At 39.9% G+C, this 26,207-nt stretch overlaps 1 gene segment (V, D, J or C); it reads right to left on the bottom strand.

The window, feature by feature from the left end:
• Positions 1 to 206: 206 nt before the first annotated feature.
• LOC140474221 (Ig heavy chain C region, membrane-bound form-like) lies at positions 207 to 21,894 on the bottom strand. The segment is given in 9 exon segments: positions 207 to 923; positions 1,063 to 1,190; positions 4,014 to 4,343; positions 4,797 to 5,105; positions 7,047 to 7,352; positions 10,442 to 10,747; positions 20,923 to 20,968; positions 21,357 to 21,682; positions 21,811 to 21,894. Coding segments are annotated over 9 exon segments (1,809 nt in total).
• Between the last annotated feature and the right edge of the window lie 4,313 nt (positions 21,895 to 26,207).

The raw sequence follows: 26,207 nt of genomic DNA, 5'->3' as shown, positions 1-26,207 counted from the left end.
GAGTGTTCCATCAGGCATATCGTGTGATAGATGTATTTACATTATTGGGCTGCATGGTAGCGCAGCATTAAACTAAATGACTGGATGAAACACAACCAAACAGAACAAGTGAAAGCATTTGGCTGGGAAAGGAGTAGGATGTGGGAAAATCTATTATTACTGACTGGTCTTGAAGAAAGAATTAAGTAAACTCAAGGTTAGTGCATATTCATTCGAGATTTATTAACCATTTCAGAAAGCATTTTTATCCAAAAAGTTGATGTAAAAGCTAACAGAAGTGAATATAATGGCTGGATGCCACATTCAGATGAGAACACATGCGCTGTGAGCTGGGAGTTTTCTGTACATCAGTAACAGTCACAAGAAAGGGAATACAAAGGCTCTTCAGAAAGGGTTACATCAGTAACAGTCACAAGAAAGGGAGTACTAAGGCTAATCAGAAAGGGTTACATCAGTAACAGTCACAAGAAAGGGAGTACTAAGGCTCATCAGAAAGGGTTACATCAGTAACAGTCACAAGAAAGGGAGTACAAAGGCCCATCAGAAAGGGTTACATCAGTAAAAGTCACAAGAAAGGGAGTACAAAGGCCCATCAGAAAGGGTTACATCAGTAACAGTCACAAGAAAGGGAGTACAAAGGCTCATCAGAAAGGGTAGGTAACCATTCTGAGTAAGGAACTAATAAAAGCAAAACAAATGGGGCTTCAAACAACTGGGAAGCTACAAATTCTTCCATCCACAACCATCTCAAAGATATCAAAGTAAAAAGGAAAATCCATCAATAATTGTCTCAGTAACACGCTGATAAACTGAAGTAATCTCACTGTTAGAGTCAGCAACAGGACAGATTGTAGATTGGGAATTCAGAGACCTTGATAAGCAGATCACGAAAATCAAGGGGGTCCACAATTCATTCACTTAACCTGGAAAAGAGGCAAAAAGCAATGACGCAGATATTTATGATCAGGGACTTTCAGACTTAATGTTTATTCAATGGCACACTTAGAGATTTTACAAAACATATTGGGCTGCTTGGCGTGAGAAAGATGTGATTATTCTCACCTTCACCAGAGTGACGGCAGCGCTGTAGAAAATACTCAGGAAGAACAAGGTGATGAACGTGGAAGCAGTTGTCCAGATGTTGCTGTTATCATCATCATAGTCTTCAATCCAAGTGCGATCTATTGAATCTATGAATATAAAGCCGAGAGAACGCATTTAGATTGTTTATTGATCCAGATCGATCTATCTGCATCCAAGTCATGTAATTAGAGGCCATTACATCTTCATAAAGCAGTCAGGTATTTCTCAAGTGTGACTCTTATCTGTATCTGTTAGTGCATCATTGACTCTCAGCAAGAAATTACAAATACTAACTGCACATGTACTTTCTTCATTGTCCATGTCAGAACGCTTTAAATTATTTTTCTTTTAATCTATTATTTAAGGATATTATTATTTGAGGAATGCTGATAACTAATGATTATTTTAATTGAATCATTATATTTAAAATATAGGCTGTGATAGCACTTTAGTTGAAAATTGTGGCCATCACTGAATAAAAGTTCAAATGTGGTTCTCATCTTTATGTATTGGTGACCAATTACTTGGCAAATCATGAATATAAGTGACATCACAGTCAGGACATTGCTTCATATTTTTGTTTGTCGGATCTGTACATTTAGGAATAAGTGTTTGTACATGTGTCCCTTAATTTATTTGATCTACTGCTTGGTGTGTTTGGTTTTCCTTTAATGTTTGTGTATGTGGTTATGAGAGTCTCTTTCTTCACTCTTGCCCATGTTGGAGTTTGTGCGTGAATAAACAAATTCCTGTTCCTTTACTGCTGGTGTGCTCATGTGTTTGTGTACCTAAATTTTGGTCTTTTCACATTGTGTAAGCATCATCACGCTAATATGCCACCTCGTTGCTGCCCCTATGCTTATCTTGTAATTTCTTTGTGAGTGTTCACTTTTCATTAGTGCTATCTAAAATGTGTGCTTATGCGTCTGTTTCAGATCCTACCTACATTAGGTTATTTTCATGTTTATGCTTAATAAATGTTAGCATGCAATGATATATTTTGATGGATGTTTATATTTATATGATGATGTTTGCTGTGTGACAATCTTTCCCAAACCATCTCCTGAGAAGCTTGTTTGTGTTATTGTTTGTGGATGCTTGCTGATGCTTGTGCCCATTATCCTTATTTAATAAACACCCCTCTATTTGTTGATCTATGCACTTGTGTGTCTGCATGTGAGACTCTGAATTTGTGTGTACGTGTGATATTGTATCCATGCTGATCAATGTGGTTTAAAAATAACTAATTAAGCTGCCTCTGTCATTGTATGTTTGTGATTCTGAAAATGGGAAAATTATGATATTAATATTTATCTCTGTGCACTTACGTGCCTGTGTGAGTTGACAAGTGGGAGGACATTTTTCAGAATTTGAATCTGTGTTCATGCGTGTATGTCTGTACGCATTGTGCTGTATGAATGTAAATGTATTTGTGTGTTACCGTGTGTCTTTGTTTCTCATGGTTATGTGTGAGTACCCCTGTTCATTTGTGCAAATGATTTTCATTCAGTGTATGTGAGTTTTTGTATGAGCTTAGAGAGTGTTCAAGTGCCACTTGCATCTGTGGCTCTGTGTGAGTATGCATGTGTGACATCTTATCTATATGCACATTTGAGTGTGCACATAAATATGTGTCTTTAGGTGAGAGCTCGTATATGTGTCATTACGAGTGTATTTGTGATCATCTCTCTGTATCTGTTCTTATACCAGACTGCAATTTTTATTGCTGTAATTTATTGTTCGAATTTTAATGGATTGCCCATAATTAGATCTGACCTTGGTGTTGTAGGAAACATTTCCCATCGTCATGGAGAGATAAATGTTTTATGAGCAACACTTCTGTTGCAGTGATAGAATTTCTGTCTCTGAGAGAAAAGTCTTGAGTTCAAATCCCCACTGCCCCAGAGATAACATTTCTGAATATGTTTATTAGAAAATGTCCACTTGTGTTCTGTATGTGAAACAAAATGATATCAGGTATTCGAATACCAGAATTGACCCCATGTGCTCCAGAAAACTGAGACAAACCTATGGAATACAAACCGGGACGATGCAAACACCAGTTTTGGATTATGGGAATCAATGTTCATCATTTGTTAACAGAGCCAAGCATGTCCAACATGCTTCAAAGGTATTATTTTGCATGGAAATGTTAAATCTTTGGACAGTAAGCAAGAAGCTGACTGTTCCTGTTAGTAACTGGGTTACATTACAGAGGACATCTTCCATGAAAACTCTTCACAGGGAGCAAGAGGACAGACCATTCATCGTTCCCCTCCCCTCTGCTTCACGACAACTTATCTGTTGATTCTCTTTGGTGTGAAAGTGAAGATACGTTCTGTCAACTCATGCACTGGTGCAAGATCCCTGGCAATTCCCCAGAAACAAAGGTTACATTCAAACTCTTCTGCACTATTTACGATTGGTATGTTCCAATCAAATTTAATTTTAAAGTGTCTTAAATTTACATTTCCAATTGGTGCAATGTGGCAGTTTAAAACTGACATGAATTTTGTAAGAGTGTCCAGTCGGGGGAATCAAGAACACCAAGTTCATAACTCGTGCTCTACCCTTGACATAAAATGGACATTGTCAGATTTTGTCACAGAGGGATTTAGGATGGATAAGGTATTTGGCGGAATCCTGCAATGAGTGAACTTTACTCTGTCTCTGACCCAGGGTGTATCTGAGCAGAGAACATTAACTGCACAAGACACTCGTCCTAGACCTGTTGATAATCCACTTTAACTACACAGATGGAATGGAAGTCAGGGTGGGAAACAATTAATTCAGTATTTAACTCACAACTGGAGGGAAAAAAACACTTCTATTACTTCTGTTGAATTATTAAATTCAACTTTGAAATTTTTATTGACATGAATTAACAGTGTCCATCAGTGCAAGCGAAATGTTTACAAAACTTGGTTTACCGCTGGATTTATCGACTGTTCTGTTGATTATCTTCAGTGGAATCGCTTCATGTTCCACCACACAGGAGTAAGAAGCACCGCTGGCCCACTCCTCCGCTGTAATGGATAACAGGCTGTACATGAAGAAGGAGATGTTGTCAATCTCCGCCATCACCTCAGTGTTCTTGTAGTTACTGGGATTCACCGGCTTGTCATTGTTTGTCCACTTGACGAAGATCTCTCGGGGGGAGAAACCTCTCACTAAACAGGTGAGGGAGAGAAACCTCTGAGCGGAGATTTCTTCTGTTGGTGGCAGGAGGACCGACACTGATGGCTCCAGCGGATTAATCACTGCAGAATATGTGAGACAAATATAAATCAACCAAAAAATCCTGAACCAATATCACAATTTCACTAAATATTAAACTATGCCACGTTTAATTTGGGATTTATTCACTTCCGTTTACTAAAGGAGCAGAATGGTACACATTCTGTTCAGTAAAAAAAGTCGAGTTTAATGTGAAAGTTGCCTCCATGTTTCCAGCCCACAACAAGGACATTCTGTCCAACTGTCATTGCTGATGGTGACGTCACAACCCAGGCTTCTTCCCACTTTATCTGACTGAATCAGAATACAATATCCTTTGGTCCATCTTTATCTTAATCAGCTACCCAGCTATCCTGCCTTCAGATGCACCATTAATACTCCCAATGGTGTTTGTTCATACCAATCAAACCCTGACATTGATGTAACTGCATCTGGATTACACATGGGATCCTTTGTGTTTTAATCTCACCGCTCACCTTTCTCCTTGTGGATGGAGTCTCTCCGCGGAGTCGGTAGATTCTGATGGTACACCACACATTCAAAAGTAACGCCACTCAGCCAGGCTTCAGTAGAAATGTCTAATTTGCTGATCACGCTGTCGGGATTCTGTCCAGGCTGGTCAGCAATCTCTGTTTTCAGAGGCTTCTTTTCTTGTTTCCAGGTCACGTTGACTCCAGAAGGAAAATTGGACACAACGCAGGTTAACGTCACCGTCGCCTCCAGTAAGACTTGTTCCACTGGCGGTGGGAGGATTTTAACGGTGTTAGGGTGGCACTCGGTATCTTCTATGAAAGAAAAATCAAAGTCAATGAAAAATGCCCCTTTATGATAAAAACAGCCAATCTTCAGATTACTTCTTCACAGGGTGAAGACACCACCTTCAAAATGGCAACTCCAACTATTGCTGAAACGATGCTTCATGTTGTTGATGTATTTTGATTTGTGAAAGCATTTGTGATTACGTATAACATACCCTGTGTAATTACTCCTAAAGAACACTGGCTTTGTAACAAGTGAAACCTGAAAAAAAATAAAATAATCGAAGATACCATCATGTAACCCATGGAATTACCTTTCTTTCAGAGTCTGTCTCTCACTTAACACCATCTATTGATACTTGTGACAAGAGTAATCTCAATATAATGAGTTCATTTCCATGTTCATAACCCTTTGTTGCAAATGCTGCTGGTCATTCTGACTGCCAAATCACATCCTACATTTTAGACAAATTATAATAAATAATAATTATTCTCTTTGCAGAGTTCTAAAGTGTTACAGGAGCGGTGAACAGCCATGGAAATTCTGTTCATTATATTTAACGTGATCAAAAATACTTTGCGTTATTGGTGTGATGTCATTCTCTAATTTATGTCATTGTTCCTCGTGAGCTGTGTTTGGAGTAGATCAGAAAACAAGACATTGAGTACAGCATTGGATATCGAGAAGGACACCCATCTCTCCTTAAGTCTTTCCCTCCATTCAGTTTGTTCGTAACTGGTCTGTACTTTCACTTTATTTACTAAGGTGCGTTTTTTAATTTCTTCATAGAGCAGGGGAGCAAAAAACAAACAAAAGCGTCTTAAATCAATCTACAAACGCGATGGAAATGTGCACTAATTTTATAGACATCCACTACTCACTGTGTAAACATCGCTACCCCAAACCAGGCTAAATCAGCCTGTCTCGAGTTCCTAGTTCATTCATCCCTATTGGACCGTTCTTACCAGAATTTATTCTCCTGCCTCATCCACTAATTACAGAGACCATCTTAAAGAAGCTCATTGAGATCACGTTTATCCCAGTTGATGTGATACCCACTTGGTCTGGAGTCTGATCCCATAAATGAAGTTAAAGAGCTCAGTACCAGATAAAAATCGATGTCGTAAAATGTCCAAGGCCAACAGGTCATTCCTGAGCAGGGGATGATGCACTGAACGCATTTTAATTTATTTTCAAGTAAGGGTCACTGCATATTTTAACCACGTCATTTTGAGACCACAACATCATAAGATAGAGGATCAGAATAAGGCTGTACGGCCAATCCAGAGTTTAGATCAGAATGATGCTGGAAAAGCACAGCAGGTCAGGCAGCATCCGACGAGCAGGAACATCGACGTTTCGGGCTACAGCCATTCTACTGTCATCTCTAAACAAGAGCCGATCTATCTCTGGCTTGAATACACACAATGGCCTGGCCTCCACAGCCCTCTGCAGCAACAAGTTCCACAGCCTCATCACCCTCTGGCTGAAGACATTTCTCCCCACATCTCAGTTCTAAACGGTGCCCCTTTGACCTTGAGACTGTGCCCTTGGGGTCCTAGTCTGGCCGACCAGTCAAAACATCTATTCCACGTTCACTCGACCTCAGTCTCTCAGTATTTTCTATGTTTCAATCAGATATCTCTCCAATATCCCCCCTCCACCCCCAAACCTATCCTTGAAGGGGCCCTCTGAACGCCTCTCCCAGCATGGTCAGGCAATAAACTATTTAACAAAGCTCACTGTCTATATATCTATCTTCAACAGAGAGGAAACATGCTTTTCTGACTTGCCAAAATGTTGAGTCATGAGCGATGCTAATGTCACACTCAAAGTGAAATGCGATATGTTGCATGTTGGGAAACGAGAAGCTGTACCGTACTGTTTACTACGCCTGATAAATGAGCGTGTTTGATTCACATCAGAGTTTAGAAGTATTTGTAGCTCTCTCAGTGTGTGTCTCTTACCCTGGAGTGCGGTGATGTTTTTACTTTGAATGTTCTCTCCATGATTGACCTGGCAGGTATAGACTGCGCTGTTGAACCATTCACCATAAGGGACCATCAGCCGACTCATCACCGAGAAGTTCCCGTTTGCCTCACACACAGGAGACGTGAAGAAGCCAGAATCCAAGGGTCGGCCATTTTTCAACCAACTCACGGAGGTTGACTTCGGATGGAAATCGATGATTGAACAGACGACGGTTGCAAACTTGCTGCTTGCGATTTCTTCACTGGAGCTCACGGTTAGGAGAAGAGTTGGTGGGAGAATACCTAGATCATTAGGAAACACATCGCATAAATTATCTGATGAATTTCAGAACAAATACAATCAGTTCTCATATATCAAGGTTTCTTGTGGTTAATGGATACAAGAATCATAATTATGCAGAGTGCTGCAGAAGCTGGGATCCACACAGAAAGATCAGCAGGACAATGTGAAAAGCTAAAATTATAGGACACAGCAAGGGAGTCAAGGAGGCATAGAAACTATAGGCCGGTAACATCAAAAGGGAGATAGCAATGTTGGATGGTATTCGTTTTAATGACAGAGTCTGATGAACAAGGCAGACAAATTACTGGCATAAATGAGGAAATGATGCGGTTGCTATCACAGAGACATATTGAGAGCCAGGCAGGAGTGGCTATTCAACATTCCAGGATTTAGTGCCTTCAGGCGAGACAGGGAAAGATGGAAAAGGATGAGGGCTGGGGTGTACAGTGCAGAATGTTGCTTCTGTCGCAATTCTGACAAGAGTATTTTAGGCTTTAAAGAGAAATGAAACCATGGATCCCTCCTCGAACAAAGGCAAATGGACAGTACTTCAAAACCAAAATACAGCAAACATAACTACTGGGAGAGCATGATAGACCTTACTATAGGTCCAAAAGAGAAAGTGAACATACATGGGCAAATTTCAGAGAAATGTAAATTAAATAGGGGAATGAGAAAAGAGGTTTTTAACTTCCTCAGCATAGGCTTGGATATTCATTTTGTCAAAAATTTAGAGGGAGCAGAATTCTGAAAATGCCCCCAGGAGAATATTTTAACAAAGTATGTGTTTAATACTGAGAATTTTAATCCAGACCTTGCAAGAGAGGGGTGAACCTGGACTTAACTTTAGGGAATGAAGTCGACCCAGTGGGTAAAACCTCAATGGTGGAGCACTTTGCAGACAGTGATCGTAAATCAGTTGGATTTCAGATTGTACTGCAAAGGAATAGAAATTGGCCCAAAGTTTTGAAAAAGGGAAGGACAATTTTAGTAAGATCAGGTAATGACTTGACCAGAGTGGACTGGAAGCTGACACTTATTGGTAAATCTGAGTCAGAGCAGTGTGACACATTTAAGAGAGAGATAAGAAAATCACAGGGAGGACATTTCCCAGGAAGCCACTGAGTGGGACCAAGAATGCAGTGGGCTCTGGACACCAAAGGGCATGGAGGGTGAGATAAAGAGAAACAAGGGAGGCTTCCGGTCTAAACTGAAATCTCAAAACAATAGGAATTAGTATGGAGTACAGAATGTGCAAGGGGGAGTTTGAAAGACAGAGGAATTAGAAGAGCAAAAGAGACCATGACAAAATAATAGCAGTCAAAATAAAGGAAAATATTTTTAAAAGTTACACGCTCATTCAAAATAAAATAATTATTCGGGAAACAGTAATGCTCATTAAGTGTATTATTGGAGTGGAACCGAAGGATTAGATTGTGGTCAAAACGAACGTGTTCTGTCAGTGTTCACTAGTAAGAGGGACAATGTGGGGACAGAAAACATGGAGGGGTGTTGTGATGTAGTTTTCAGAAATTAGGACACATGACGTGATGTTCTGTGTTGTCTTGCTGAATGAAAAGTGGTTATATTTCCAGGGCAGATGAAAAGTATACCGAGCTGTTGAGTGATGCAAAGAATGAAATAGTTGGGTCGCTGACAATAATTTAGAATTCCTGTCTGGCCACAGCACTTGTGCCAAGTGAGTGTAGATCAGCCAAAGTTGCACTGTCATGCAGGACGAAGGAAGGTATAAATAATGAAAACACAGATCTGTCAAGCTCATCTCAGTGGTAGGGAAACTATTGAGAAGTGAAGTTAGTCTTCATTTGGAAGATAAATCAACAATTTTCATCACGGTTTTATTGAGAGGAAGTCATGTGTAAGAATTTGATCGTAGTTTTCAGAGAGATAACTCGATGTCCAGATGATAGAAATAATCAGAGCCAATGGGATCGGAGTTAATTTGACAGATTGGATCGAGAACTGGCTGAGTGGTGGGAGCAGGGGATAATAGTCATCGGGTGTCTGCGTGACTGGAAATCTATGTCTCCTGGTGCTCTGTAGGGATTGGTTTGATTTCCTTGTTATCTCTCTTACATACTAATGATTAAGACTCAAATTTAGGAGTATTAACCAGTGAATTCACAGATGAAATGAAAACTGTCATGCTGGTAAGTCATGAGCATAATGGCTTTCGATTGCAGGAGGATATAAAAGGGTTGGTTGTATGTGAAGTGAAGTTGCAAATGGAAATTATTCTGCATAAATGTAAGGTGATGTAATTCGGCAGAAGAATCTGTGAGGTATGACGTTTTGAATGTTGAAACCCTGGAAAGACCTGAGGATCTTTGGTGCATGTACCCACCGATCCCCTATAGTACTGTGTCGTCTGGATAAAGAGGCTAAGAAGGTGAGAGGATATTTGCTTTTCTGAGCCGAGACATTGACAATGAAGAGTAGGGAGATGATACTGGAACTTAATAGAACACTGGTTAGGCCATACTGAAGCGTTGTATGCATGTTATCGAAGGAATGTGATTACACTGAAGGCAGTATTGATGAGATTTGCCAGGATCTTGCCTGGGTTGGAGGGTTTTAGTTATGAAACTAGTTTAGATAGACAGGGGTTTTCCTTGGAGCAGAGGAGAATTAGGGAGAAGATTATCATAATGTCTAGATTTATTTTAGGCATAGACAGGGTAAACTGGATGAAACCTTTCCCCTTGATGGAGAGAGAAGGTAAGGCCAGGAGCTTCCAAGTGGATCTCAGGGGAAAACAAAATCAAACAGAGGGTGGTGTTTGCCTGGAGCTCAGCACCTCTAAGTCATGTAGAGACTGAGCCCCTCATAGTAGGTATGAAGTATTGCGATGCATCCTTGCAAGGGCAAATCACACAAGGCAATGGATCAGGTGCTGGCACATGAGACTGGAATAGTTAGGTGGCTGTTATTGATAGCCATGAACTGAATGGATCAAAGGGCCTTGTTCCTGTGCTGTATAAGGTGATTCTGTGAAAACGGTTATAAATAATGCCTTCTTCATATTAATCCCAGATGCTCTGTTTATCTCAGTTCCCACAACACATACCTGGACATGGCATTTCTTTGCTCTTGTGTGACCCGCTGTGTTGAACCTCACAGTAGATTTTGCTGGGGCAATCTGCCGCTGAATCGGGCAGGGTTAACTGGCTGCTCAGGGTGTAGGTTCCCTTCTTGTTTCTCACTGATGGGTAAGTCTTAAATCCAGTCGTGATTAACTCCCCATCTTTCTTCCAGGTTACCTTGGTGACGTCAGGGGAATAGTACATCGCCAAACAACCAAAGGTCGCAGAACCGGTGTCGTGCTCCTGACAGGAGGAGACCAGGCCATAAAGCGTGGGGGGAGACTGTGTCTCTACAATAGAATGACCAATTGAGCAAGTTAGTTTCTGTTCATTTGACCTTATCAGTTACTCAAATGTATCCTCAGCTGTAAACGTTTGCCAGTATGCTCCCACTGAGTCTACAGCATAACTGGAGTTTATTTTTGTTTCCTACCAGTTGCTGATCATGATCATTGGTTCCTTCTTTAGAAACATGGCCTGGACCTTGACCATTGCCATATAATTTAGGAAGAAGAACATCCTGATCCCACCCCAGTAACTTTGAAGATCTCACCAACTGACACTTTCACTGGATTGCTGTGAAGAGCAAAGAAGTTTCACAAAATACAAACCAAGGAAATGCAGATTCATCAAAATTCTACACTGTGTGCAAACAGGCCATTTGGCCCAACAGGTCCACACCCACCCTCTGAAAAGTAACCCATCCAGACCTATTCCCCTCCCCTATTATGCTACAGTTAACCCTGACTAATGCACCCAACCTCCCAATCACTGAACACAACATTTTCAATTCCCCCAGCTTGCACATCTTTGGACTGTGGGAGGAAATGCACACAGACATGGGGAGAAAGTGCCAACTCCACACAGACAGTCACCCGAGGCTGGAATGGAACCGGAGTCCCTAGCACTGTGAGGCAGCAGCGCTAACCACGGAACCAGCGTGCTGTCCCACTAGGTACTGTGCTGCTGGAAATACCCAACCGCTGGCAGTACCCCCGGAGAGAAATCAGAGTGAATCATAGAACATAGAACAGTGCAATACAGGCCCTTCGGCCCTCGATATTGTACCACCCTGTCATACTAATCTGAAGCCCATCCCACCTACACCATTCCATGTACGTCTGTATGCCTAGGTAAAAACAATGACTACAGATGATGGAAATCCGATTCTGGATTAGTGGTGCTGGAAGAGCACAGCAGTTCAGGCAGTATCCAAGACTGTCCAATGATGACTTAATCTTGGCGAATCTACTACCGTTGCAGGCAAAAGCATTCCATTCCCTTACTACTCAATGACAAAAGAAACTACCTCTGACATCTGTCTTTTCCCTATCTCCACTCACTTTAAAGTTGTGTCCCCTCGTGTTTGCTGTCCCCATACTTGGAAATCAGGTCTAGTGAGCCTTCCTCACTTATCAATGCAAGGCAGAATGTTCTCTCTGGGAGGAAGGTCACTGCAGCAGCAGCACAGGCAGGAGCTGAGCACTGGGACTGGGAGGAGGGCTGTCACGGCTGAACTCATGCCAATTGTCTGGAAGTTGAAACATCTAATTTACAATTATCTGAATTCTGGAGGCCTCTGAAAAATGGAGGACCATTAAGGTTCAGAGGCTTTGGAGTGTTACAGCTGAGTATTTACGTAAATATGATTTGAGAAATGAACTGGTAATGTTTAACTTTAATAACTATCAAATTGACACGCAGTTCACCACCAAACCTCACATTGACAAACCCAACCCATTCATGCCCGGAACACACAACCCCTATCACACAAAACACATCCAAGGCAATCCATATTGGTAGTATAGCTGAGAAGAGAGATCTCGGTGCCCATGTACATAGATCCCTAAAAGTTGCCAGCCAGTTTGATAAGAATTATTTAGAAGGCATACTTTCTGTTGGCTTTCATCAATAGAGGGACTGAGTTTCAGAACCACGAGGTTAGGCTGCAGCTGTACAAAACTCTGGTGTGGCCGCACTTGGGAGTATTGTGCACTGTTCTGGTCACCACATTATAGAGAGAATGTGGAAGCTTTGGAAGAGATCAGAGGAGGTTTACCAGGATGTTGTTTGGTATGACAGGAAGGTTTAATGAGGAAAGGATGAGGGTCTTGAGACTGTTTTTGTTTGAGAGAAGAAGGTTGAGAGGTGACTTAATTGAGACATAAAAGATAAACAGAGGGTGGACAGTGAAAGTCTTTTTCCTTGAATAGTGATGGCTCGCAGGAGAGGACATAGATGATAGATGTCAGAGGTTGTTTCTTGACTCAGAGAGGAGTTGGGGCATGGAGCGCACTGCCTGCAACAATAGTACACTCGCCAACTTTAAGGGCATTTAAAGGTCATTGGATAAATATATGGTTGAAAATGGAATAGTGTAGGACAGATAGGCTTCAGATTGGTTCCACAGGTCAGCGCAACATTGAGGGCTGAAGGGCCTGTACTGCACTGTAATGTTCTATATTCTATATTCCAGATGGACATATGATCTCAATTCCTTTCACTCATTTACACTCCTGCCGCCCTGCACCTGGCCCATGGTGAATCTGGCCCTGACTGGACCTGGCACCATCATTTTCACAACCTCTGACAAAAGCCCACTACCCAAGACATGACCTCAGCCCTTGATCACTGACCTTACATCTTACCCAAGTCAACCTGTGCACATTGCATCCTCGCTACTTTCGCATCTGTGCTTTACAACCTACTATTTTGCCAGACTCGGAGCTTTGCATTTTGACAACACGTCCACCTGTCACTTCATTACAGTGACCTTCCACCCTGAAACATCCTGGCACTATGCCCACCGCTACACTAACAAGCCTGGCATCCTGCCCACCTCTCCATAAACCTGTCTGGCAAAGACAGACCTCCTGCATTTCAGTTCAAACTACCCCTCACCTACCAAGCACAATTCGAACAAATTATCCTGTGACCATTACCACTTACCTTGATGCCACCTTGCCAGACAGAGTGCATGCAAGCTTACCCAGCGGCCAGCCAACACCTCACAGCCTACCAGCCCAAATTCTCCCACATGCCCAATCTAGCCCCTCACTTGCTCACCACCTTCCAACTTTGAGCCTACTCCAACATAAAGTCAGAGAGTCATAAAGTCGTACAGCACAGAAACAGTTCCTTTGGTCCAGCTCATCCATGCTGACCAGAGTTCCCAAATTAAACTAATTCCACTTGCCTGCCTTTGGCCCATATCCATCCAGACCTATCCTGTTCCTGTAGCTGTTCAAATGTCTTCTAAATGTTGGACCTATCTCTGCATTTACCACTTCCTCTGGCAGTTCATTCCAATGTTTTGGACAGTTACAACATGAAGCCTACCTCCTGCACTCAGTGCTCTGACCAATGAAGGTACATGTGCAAAACACCTTCAACACACTAGGTACTTGAGACAACGCTTTCAAGAATCTATGAGTCTGAACCCTCAGGTTCCTCAGTGTTCAACATCACTATCCAGTGCCCTACCATTAACTCTGTAAGACTCTATGAGTCTGGAACCTCAAGGCCCTGTGTTTAAACATCACTATCCAATGCCCTACCATTAACTCTGTAAGTTGTGACCTGATTTATCTTCTCAAAATGCAACACGTCGTATTCATTTAAATTAAACTCCTTCTGCCACTCCTCAGTCCATTGGCCCAGCTGATCAAGATCTCATTGTACGTTTAGATAACTTTCACTGCCAATTATACCACCAATGTTGGCATTACATGCAAACTTACAAACCATGTCCCATTCAAATTTTTCATGGCTTTCAACCAATATTGTAGCCTGTTTTCCTTTCTCCCACATATGTGTAGCATTTTTTTAAGGATTGAAGGAATCTATCTCCTTATTGAAATCATTTAATGTTTTGTCCTCAATCAATTTCTGTGGTGGAGAATTCCAAAGGTTCACCATTCTTTTGCTGAATAGTAAACAATCAGGTTCAATGTTATCGAGTGTTGGGAAGATTGGTGAGCAGCAAGATTAATGATGATCCCATGAATAGCCTTCTAGAGGGGCCAAGGTGCCTTCTTCAGCTTCCATTTTGCATGTTGTCATGTCCCTTCGGCAGCATGTTCCAAAATTGTGACCCTTGAGGATAAGGGCGCACATGTATGTAAATGCTTCTCCTGAAAGCTTTCCTCCAAATCTGACTTCAACTTGACTCTCAACTATTTCCCTGCCCGTTTCCTCTTCCTCAATCATAGACATGGGACTCACTTCCTACCAGCGCTGTGAATGTGCTAATACCACACCAACTTCAGCAATTCAAATAGACTGATGACAACTGGTTTCTCAAGGCAATATAAAAAGTCTGACACTTCCTCACCGGTCTAGAGATTCAAACAACCACTGGAAAAATTGTAAATTATTTGAGGCACTTGTGTGTCTACACAAGATGACATGGTTTCCGTTTGTGTGATTTGACTGTGTTTTCACTAAAGGAACAGAGCTATTTCTTAATCATATAATAGGAATCAAGCATCCCTCATTTTTAGCAAGGCAATCACACATTATATTTCTTTATTCCAGGGAAGTATAGTGTTAAATTAATGAAATATGATGATTGGGATGTTTCAATTGGAAATAGTCAGAGATTTAAAGTTTACTTTCATGAGCAATTAATTCCAGCCCCATTGTTTCACAGTACTCACAGGAATGTCTTTCAGAAATGGTGTCTCCCTTTGTTTACTGAATCAGTAAATCTGGGATAGTTTTTGCTTGTTAATCAAAGGTGTTAAAGAGTTTTAGCCAAAGGGAGACCTGCGGATTTAGCTCACAGATGCTCCATGATCTAAGTAAGTGATGGAACAGCTCGAGGGGCTGAGTGCCCTCCTCTTGCTCCTACGTTCCTATCATTGTGTCATTCATTAAGCTAGCACTGGCGGTGAACACTTTTTATTAAAATATTTCAACAAATTAATTGTTTCACACATGCTTTTAAAAAAATTCTGTTGATTATTTGGAACGAGATCATTGACATTCTCTATTTGAGTGATCAAAATAACTTCCACCCAATTACAGCAGCCACTGCACTCTGGAGTGGGTTGTTACTTCATAATAGTTTCTTGTGAAACTCCAGCTCGAGATCAGGGCGCTCAAATTCAATGATTCTCTGATATTTAATATCTCTGAACATTTGCAATTTGTTCAAATGCATCTTTTCTCTGAAGAACGTGTTTAATCGAACAGAACTTTTTTCAATGAAACAACAAACTTTAAATGCTAGAAAACCAAAAGAAAAGACAGAAATTTCTGAAGAAACTCAGCAGGTCTAGCAGCTCCTGTGGAGAGAAGGCAAGGTTAACCTTTCGCATCCAGAGACCCCCCTCTTCACCAAATTGTTTTCATGTTTTTGACACAAGAGCTCACACCTGTTGAGATAAACAGTGATGACGTTGGCTTGACTCCTGCTGGAGAAAGGATTCTTAGCAGAGGTACTGGATGGTCGGAGATAGCAATTGAAGACCAACTGAAAAGCTATCTCCATCTGCTGCAAGTGTTGGATTCAGCAGAACTCCCACCGGACTGGACAATCAAATTCAGCTACAGCACTGGTTTAAATATAAAGTAAAACAGCCTAAGCATAATCTAATCAAATATGCTTCGAAAATGATTCAATCTGGATTAGTTATAAATTATATTGTGAGAACAGCAAGTCAAAAGCTGGGATTTCTTTGAGCACTTACTCCATTAACACCATCTAGCGATGCCCAAACGCTTGTGAACAAATATTGATCTGGAAAAAGCTGCTAACTGCCAAAATTCTGTTTAATATCTAAGAGACACAAGTCAGGACAGCGATTGAATAGATTTCACTGGCCTCTGTGAGTGGAATTCCAACAAACATCCAAACATCTCAATCTTCTTTCTTGCGCTGAAGTAACCTGATAAGAGATGGTGTTACATACCTCTCTTACAGGTTGTAAGTGAACACAGGCCACCTGGCACAGAATCAGGGACACTACCACAACATCACAACAGACCTGAACACAATGAGCTCGACACTATCACAGAGAACACAGCCCACCTGTTTTGACAGTACATAAACCATGTTCGTTATTAACACCTTCCAACATTCAGGAATTTTTCCAGAATGTTTGTACAATGAAAGTAACATTTCAACATTTATCCAAGAATACTTTGATAGCAGCTCCGAATTGTTCAAATTCTATGGGAACTACAGAGGAATAAAACTAGGAATTGTATTGCCATCAATTCCCTTCCTCTTTCCCCTGTGAATGTTGCTGCACCAGATGGTCTACTTAGTCTGAAAAAGATTAAAATGTTTTAAAGTGTAATATGACCGTTGCCAGTGACATTAAAAGCTGATAATAGGTTTTCAAATAATAAGATGCAAAAAAATTCTGATTCTACATTGTGCCATGAAACATGTCCTGCATAACTGAGGCACAAAGAAAATATACAGCATATTTCCATCTGCCTCACTCAATCAAATATCTCTTGTTGCCAACAACCAATTTCAAAACTCTTGCTATCTGCCTTTTGTTCCTGAAACGTTCGTTCTGATTGGAACAACATGGTCAGGGCTCTCAATTCTGAGGCACCTAATCGAATATTGTATTTCTGGCCGATAAAAATGGTTTTGAAGCGCGAGATGAAATTGAACTGTCTGAGATTCAGGGATCCGAACTGGACAATTTACAAATGGTCAGGACCGTTGACAAGTTAGTCAGAGATAGCACTGAAACAAACTGTACAACAGACTTAATCCTAGAGGATACATTTCTCAGCACCTCACGTCAAATATATTTACTGTACTTGAACATTCATCAGAGGAACTAACCAGTGGATTAATGTGAACGAGAATGTGTTCACCTTGAACATAAATAACCACTGAGTTAATAAACTTAATAAGTCATTGTATTTAATAAAATGATTGAGGTGGGAAATATCGCCAATTAAAGCACAGATCTGGAGGCAATGGATTATTCTCTAAATTATTTTTACATATTCTTAAAACGTTCCTTGAACTGGGGAGATTTTGCATGCACTGCATAAAGTCAATACTGCATTCCAGTGTGGAAAGCATTTCTGTTGAAGGAATCAGGGCAAGGTCATTTTCTTGTTTACTGCTTTTAATGAACGAAAATGTTTAAAAAGGTATGAATTGAAAACATGCTTCTGTCTGGAGTTGCCCGCTTTAACAGATGTCTAAGTAAATGTGGCCACTGCTGCCTCACAGATCCAGGTACCCAGGCTCGGTTCCAGCCTTGGGTGACTGCCTATGTGGAGTTTACACAATCTTCCCTGTGTCTGTGTGGATTTCCTCCCACAATCCAAAGATGTGCATGTCAAGTGAACTGGTCATGCTATATTGTCCATAGTGTTAGGTGCGTTAGTCAGGGGTAAATATAGGGTAGGGGAATGGGTCTGGGTGGGTTACTCTTCAGACGGTCGGTGTGGATTGTTGGGCCAAATGGCCCGATACATACTGCAGGAAATCTAATCTAAACGATTGTCACACTTAACAAATGTGAGCAGATTCCTTCGGATCGCTACATTGCAATAAATCGGTCAAGTATATTAATTTTAATAAATATTACTCTATTTTCAGTGTCTGAATAAACAATGTGCTCCGTTATCCTCTAGTTCATGTCTTCTGCAAATTTGTGAACTCTGCATACGTTTGAACACATCGATGTAAAATGAATTCTCTGCGTTTGCAGCAAGTACTCCCATGGTTTTGAGAGTAGAGTTCCAACAGTATGGAAACAGGCCATTTGGCCCAACAATTCTACACTGACCCTCTGAACAGTAAGTAGCCCAACCAGACCCATTCCCCATAATTTATATTTACCCCTGACTAATGCACTCTAACCTAGACATTCCTGAACACTATGGCTGTGCTAAATTGCACAAATCACCTGACCTGCGCATCTTTTGGACTGTGGTAGGAAACCAGAGCGCCCGAAGGAAACCCACGCAGACACAGGGAGAATGTGCAAACTCTACAGAGGCAGCCACCAGAGGGTGGAATCGAATTTGGAATCCTGGCGCTGTGAGGTAGCAGTGCCAACCACTGAGCCACCATGCTGCCCTGCGAATTGATGAGTGAATTATTTTAATTAATTCAAAATTTGTCCTTGGTCACATAATTCACGACAGCAGATGTTTCCGAAAGAATGACTCTTCAGTTGATTTTTTTGTACAATGTAACTATTTAATTAAAATGCACAGATTGGGAACACATAAAGCACTGTGCAGATTAAATAATTCAGTTAATGGTTTATTTTTATCCTGCAAATCCAGTTTAATCAGGGACATAACAATGAATTAACTCAAGTTACGTATGAAACTGATCAAAGCAGTGAAACTGATCTGTTCTTCATAGAATTGTGCAGAATTTCCAAATGGTCTTTGTCAATTATCTTTTCTAGTCAGAAAAATATGTATGTAGTGTACAGCGGAATTGAAAGGTGTTTCTTGATCAATTATAACACAGTCATGGCATTTTTGCTCAAGAGCAAGAACTATGAGAACATTAGACTTTTGAAATGCTATTTATATTTCTCTATGACTTGTAAACTCTTTAAAGACAGACCTTGTGATTGAACTAGACAGTGGAGTTCTGAATTTGGATTGGAAGGCATGGATTAGATTAATCCTTAATTATTACATTTAAGTAAAAATGGCGCCCGAAGGTATCTGTTTTCCCTTCATTTCTAAAACCTTTGCGATTTGCCTTTCACTTAATAATAGGCTTTATGAAATTTCAACTCGCATGCTGATTGCATTGAATGAGGGACCTGGAGCGGTTCACTGTCACCAACCGTGTTAACATTGCAAAACAATGTCGAAACCAGAAACGGTTTCCCAAATATAACACATTTAATGTCACCCAAGCACAGTCCTTCCTCAACAGATGAACGATCACCAGATCACAACATGGTGTGTTTGCAGCAGAACTGGCTCTGCAAACATTTTCAACAGAACCAAGAACATGATGTAACCTCACAAAAAAAACAAATTGAAATCGAACAAAGCTGCTCAGAATCCAGCAAACTAATGATTAAATTGGATGGAAATAACAAGTCATAACAACAACCTTGTTTGTGAGGGGACTTAACACTTAAAGCTGTAATGTTTCTGGCAACAGTTCAATTTATTTCCAACCTGCACACCCTTCTTGATCATGACAATCCTGTGCAGCACACAGTTGAGCGGTTGAAGGCATATATTGATTAATCACTTCATGGTCAAAACAAAATTACTGAATGGACAAATATTACCACATTATAATTTTAAGTTAGTTTCAATTACATAATCTGATCAATTCTGCAGTTTCAGATTTTAGTCCCAAAATTTATTTTGAATGAGGCTACTCAAAACAAAATTCAGCTAGTTTACAATTAGAACTGAGTTTTTTTTTTAAAAAGTCAATACATTAAAAACTCGTTGTTTTCATTTCTCACACTTCTTTCTTCCTTAAGTTAGTTTTCAGTTACAAATGGATGTAATGTTTTCAATCAAGCAGAGAAAATGTGTCATATAAGTTTAACAAATGCAGAAATGATTAATGAAAACCAAAATTACTTCACAAATATTGGTAATCAACAGTAATTCAGAGAGTCATTCTCCTCACCAGAAAGAAAACACCAATTACAGAAAGCATGAAAACGCTGATCAATTTCACAAACTGAATAAGAATTCAATTAACTCAATTCAACAGAATCAAGGAAAATAAAATCAGAATCCAATCAACTCAAAACATCAGATTTAAATGAAAGATAACCAGAATCCAACCAATTCAATTCAACAGAATCAAATAAAACAATTTCAAAAGCCAATCAACACAATTCAACAAAACCGAGTAAAATCAAAATTCAGAATCCAATTAACACAGTTCAAACTGAATCAACTAAAGCAAAGCCAAACTCCAATCAACTCAATTCAACAGAATCGAGTAAAACAAACTCAATCTCATGCAATATAGCACTGCAAGAAAATTGTATGAGTTTCTGACCTGCTTGTCACCAACAAACATAACAAAATAAATGAGAAAATATAATCATGATAAGAACATATATTCAAGAAATGAATAATGATATTTTTGCATATTTTAATCATGTTTGGTAATATCTTGAACATCTTTGAATTCTTAGCGTTTGTTGTTGATAATAAAACACACAGTCAGGGTGTCACTAACATTAAACATTATTTATAGCTGACAGATTAAGAGACATTAGGTGTTTCAAGTAACCCAGCCACACAGAATGCCCATCTGATCAAACAAAAAAGAGATACACTGAGCAACTGACTCTATCATCACCATTTTAACTATTTGCTGAGCCTTAACTGAAGTCTATAATCAGTCTGAACAAAAATCAATCCGAACTAAACCAAACTCAGCACAGAATCTGAGTTTCATTTAATTCAGAAATTAGTCACATGAATAGAAAGTTTTTAAAAAGTCACTAAGAAAGTTCAAAGTTCTTACCTGAAGTCACTGTCACCATGGTCCCTTGGCCCCAGTAATCAAGATAGTTACAGTGTTACATTCTCTGGACTGGGTCACACAATAACTAGCTCTGCATAAAACAAATCAAAAGTCTACCATCATTTTAAATTTTCAGAACCACAGGCAAAATAAAGTCACGATAAATCATCATCACATAATTGCGCTAGTGAATTCTGATCATTCTTGATAAACTTTAATACTGTTTTATCCTTCACAGAGGAACACATGAGCTGATTCTCAAAATTCCCAACGGTGTATTGATAATTACCCAACACTTTTACAAATTAAATAATGATACTGGCATTAAACCGCACAGAACTAATACTGCACTGCAAGTTAAGGCAGTTTGTAGAAGTAATCACTGACTAGTTTCAAACAGTGGAGGCTGAATAGGTTTTTGTATTGATCATAATTGCAGTGTCACCCCAGTTGTAGTATCTTGCACAGTAATAGATGGCGGTGTCTTTGATCTTCAGGTTCCCCATGTCCAACGCGAAAATGTTGTTTGAATTGTCTTTGGACGCAGTAAATCGATTCTTAATCGCTGGTGCATAGTTACTGTCGGATGAACTATAGTAGTACAGCAGCCACTCCAGACCCTGTCCGGGAACCTGTCGGAACCAGCTCATGTAGTAGCTGCTAAGATCGAAGCCGCTGGTTTTACAGGTCAGTTTCAGGCTGCCTCCGGGACGGCCAGTCTCTGCCTCTGGCTGAGTCAAAACAACCTCCGACTGGACACCTTTAAAAAAGAAAACAAATAAACCATGAGCATTAATACAGATGAAATCATGGCTGAGTCTTTTGCATTCCTGCGGTAGACTAACATTGAGACAGTGACAAAGACAGACTTGAACAAAAAACACTCACATGATAAGAAAGTAAGGAATAAACTGAGAAAAATTGTCGACACAATCATTCTGATAACTTGTGGGAAGCGGTTCTTTCTAAACAGAGCCGACCCAGGAGTGTTGAATTACGGTCTAGTGCCCAGGATTTATATGGCCATCGGAAAGGGCAGGCTTACAGCTTCCGCCTGTTGGTTTCATGCTGGAGGCTGAGACTGGATCCTGGTCTCAGCTTGTACAGCCCGAACACATGGGATCATGTATTTACGAGGTTACGCTGAAACATGGACATATACACACCTTGGGATATTTATTTTGCTGAATAGCTTCTTTGGGAGTGTTTTTATTTAAATGGTGGAAGTAAAATTGAGTAGCTTCAGGTCTGTTTCACATGATAGTTGCAAGTATTTTGTTTAAAAAAAACAAATTCATTCGGATGTTAGCTCCCTTTATTTCTACATTCATTCACAAGCAGATAAAACTAAAATCAAAGTTCAAACATATTACCAGCTAGTAAAACAATTGAGCTTGTCTTCCCAGGACACTGACAGTCTCTGTCCCAATACAAAATAACATGTAATTCATACTAAACATTTCAAAATTCAATTTAGACAACTGAACATAGAGCTTGTCCAAAGTGATTATATTTAGAATATTCAATTAGAAGTTAACTCCCTTTAATCCTACATTCCACCACAAGCAGATAAAGCTAAAAAGAACTTCAATAATATTATTAACCAACAAAATTAGTGACTTTATTTTTGCTGTCACTCAAAGTCTCTCTCACTTTACAAAATAACATACCATTTCTAATCTGCGTTTCTAAATTCAGTTTAGGCAACCTAATATGGAGCATGTCTAAAGTGATTATGTTCAGAATGTGAGTGTGTGTCACTAAACAGTTTGGACTCGGAGATTAGAAGCAGCTCCTTACATTGCAGAATGTCTCTCCCTGCACCTTTTTTTTCAAATTGCTCCGACCCTAAAATGCATAGTAAAGGAAAGCTGTGTGCCTGAGAAATAAAAAGTGAGTTGGCAGGGATACAGAACACCTAGGTAAACTTTTGAAAGAGCATCTAATGAACTAGAACAGCACAGTCCATACATCCATATCTAACAGTCTGGGTACAACAGGAATGTTTGGTTAAATTAGAGAGTATTACAATAATCATTACCACGGATGTAGGTTATAAACAGTACATGTCTCTGCTCACTGATAGCTCTGACAGGGGCAGATAACTCATAAAAATCAGTAAAAATTTGCTGTTACACGACACCAGTGTTAATCATGTACAAAGGGCCCACTCAGTTTGAATGAGATGTATGAATCCGAGAATGGTGTAACAAGTGATGTGAGTTTGAACCAATTCAAGTTTGTTAATTTACTTTGAGATGATAACAAATGTTACTGCAATGTGGGATTTTGGATCCATTAACTTCATATTCAGGAGCTTTAAAGATACTCAATAAACAGGCTGAACTAACCAGAACGTCATTGCATTCAATGTCCTGTTTTCTGACAGTCACACAGTGAATGCTGTATTTAGTGACTTTCCTTTTTAAAGAAGAAATGCCAAGTGAAATGTATCCATTGTGAGTAAATGGGAAAATATCGTTTGTCTGTTAGGATTTTACTTTAGTTGATTCATTTTCCCTTTAATAGGCCAGATACAATAGTTGGCAGCAATTAAACTGACTGCAGAAAAGGTCCTTGAGTTCCCAGTTTCATTTACTGGAAGCAGGTGGAGTTTCTGCAGTGGATCAAAGATATTTTGTCTCACTGTTGACCAGTTGGTGGAAAGCAAACTGCAAACCATAACCACCGCCTCCTCAGAAACAAATCGACTCAGCAACAATGCTGGAGGAAAGTTTATTTTTCAGTTATGTAACTTGGAGAACTAGTCACTCCTCTCATTGAAGGAAATGTTCGCAGCGTCTCAGACACAACCTTAACATCAACAGTTCATTCGAGGATCACTACAGCACTGTTTGATATTGAGAAAAAGTGATAAATAGTCAGAGGGTCATGTGGTGATACAGCATGGTTACAGACCCTTCGGTCCAACCAGTCCATGCCAGTCATAATCCCAAACTAAACTAATCCCACCTGTGTGTACTTGGCCCATATACTTCCAAACATTTGATATTCATTTACTTATCCAAATGTCTTCTAAAGGTTGTAAGATCATCCCACACAAAAACCATTCTCTGTGTAAAAAGTTGTCTCTGATATGTTTTTTTTATTTTTCTCCTCTCATTGTAAAAACATGTTCCCTATTGTTGAAATCCCCCACCATAGGGAAAATTCGCCAATGTCTTAGTCAAAAATTGAAAACAATCCCAACTCCAAACATTTACAAAATATCACTATGGATCTTCCTCGAGTCCAAAAAAGATTGTCCCCTTTGATCAATGATTTGTAAAATTTACTCGTGTATCTGCTGTGATAGATGTTTTCAAATAACTTCTTAAATGCAAATGGTTCACATCAATCGGATTAAAGTAACATTTCGTGCACTACCCCACACACAAAAAAAGAACTACTTTGTTAACATGATTTGCTCTGACGAAGTCTACGATGGATTCTTTTATCAAACAAAATCATTTCCACTGTTGTGAGCGCTCGTCTGTCTTCTGTGCAATGGTCTGAATTTTAAGTTGTGTCTGACTGCAGATGGAACTGACTGATCTGGGTATAAGTATAGTTTGTGCCTTTCACATTGTTGATGTATATTGCTGACTTTAGTTGAATAAAGAGGTGTTGTCCCAGGCATCGTCTGGCACCATTAATTAGACCATTAATTTCCACATCACTAGCCAGATTATCAGGTGGAGTTTATTGATATGTGATATTTTTGAAACGAAAGCTTCGTACATTTCCAGTAAGAATCATGTCAATTAGAGCCATTCACCTTTCCACTCATGGCTTGATAAACTTATATGAGGTCGCCCCCCCGCACTCTCACCCTCCAGTGATAAAGGTTCCAGTCTATCTGGATTTCCAACGGTGGTTCTGTTCCCTCACATTCTGCTATTTAAGATCCTCCGGCCACCCCAGGTCCACAGACAGTGTCCCTTGATACTAATTCAAAGAAATGAAAGGAACTTGTCCCACCATATTTTTCAATTTTCTTTGGCTTCAAACACCATCAAAAATAAATGTTTGTATCATTGCTGATTTATGGGAGAATGCCGTGTACACAATATCTGCTGAAATAGCTGCCATACCATCCTGAATCTGGTTCGCAGGTTCATCTGTTGCTCACAAATGCAACCAGACATCAGGGAACAATGAACATCGCCCACACCCAACCGTCCACCATTCCCCTCTGGACTTTGCACTTTGTGAAATCCGTGTTGTCGATAATCAGTTAAAAGAAAGTTTTTTTTTAAACTTTCTTAATTCATGTTGCTGATCTTGGCTGAGTAAAGGTATGTTGCTGTCAGCATTTCTGGGGATCATGTCTGCATTTTTTTCATGTCAGTTTACAATGATATTAAGTCAAGAATTGTCAAAATGTTCTGAGAAACAACGTTTAGAAATGGGCCTATTAGCTCCTCAGGGCTGTACCAACTGTTTGAATATTGATACAGTTCTGCCCCTACTTTTTCCCCATAAGCCAGGATTTACAGCATTGGAGATCATATCTATGTTTATAATGGATTAGACCCTACACAATGTTCCCGAATGTTTACAGTGCTATCACCTGCAGGGTTATGGACAACATGCTATAAATTGGGTGTTGGCTGGAAGCCTCTGTCTTCACGTGATACAGGTGTGATGGGCGAAGTGATCTCTCTGTCGTGAAAAATTTTCTACTACTCTAAATTCATCTTTCCTACTTTGTCTCGTTCAGAGGCTCTTCATACCAGAAATATTCCAAGCATTCGTTTCAATGAGATCAATACACTCCACCTGATAGTCTGGCTCGTGATGTAGAAATTAATGGTCAAATTAATGGTGCCAGACGATGCCTGGGACAACATCACTTTATTCAACTAAAGTCAGCAATATACATTAAAAATGTGAAAGGCACAAACTGTACTTATACCCAGATCAGCCAGTGTCATCTGCAGTCAGACAAAAAATTCAGACCATTGTACAGAAGATAGACAAGCCCTCACAACATTGGGAATGATTTTGTTTGATAAAACAGTCCATCATAGACTTGCTTAGAGCAACTCGTGAAATATTACTTGATTTCTTTTTGTCTGGGGTAACACATGAAATGTTACTGTATTCCGACTGATGTGAACCATTTGCACTTCAAGTTATTTGAAAACGTCCTTCATAACAGATATGTGAGTAAATTTTAGAAATCATTGATCAAAGGGACAATTTTTTTTGGATTCAAGGAAGATCCATAGTGATATTTTGTAAATGTTTGGAGCTGTGATTGCTTATATTTTTAACTAAGA

This window comes from Chiloscyllium punctatum, unplaced genomic scaffold (assembly GCF_047496795.1).
Source record: "Chiloscyllium punctatum isolate Juve2018m unplaced genomic scaffold, sChiPun1.3 scaffold_886, whole genome shotgun sequence".
Taxonomy (NCBI): domain Eukaryota; kingdom Metazoa; phylum Chordata; class Chondrichthyes; order Orectolobiformes; family Hemiscylliidae; genus Chiloscyllium; species Chiloscyllium punctatum.
The sequence above is the reverse complement of the archived record's forward strand: the minus strand, read 5'-3'. Positions and strand labels throughout refer to the sequence as shown.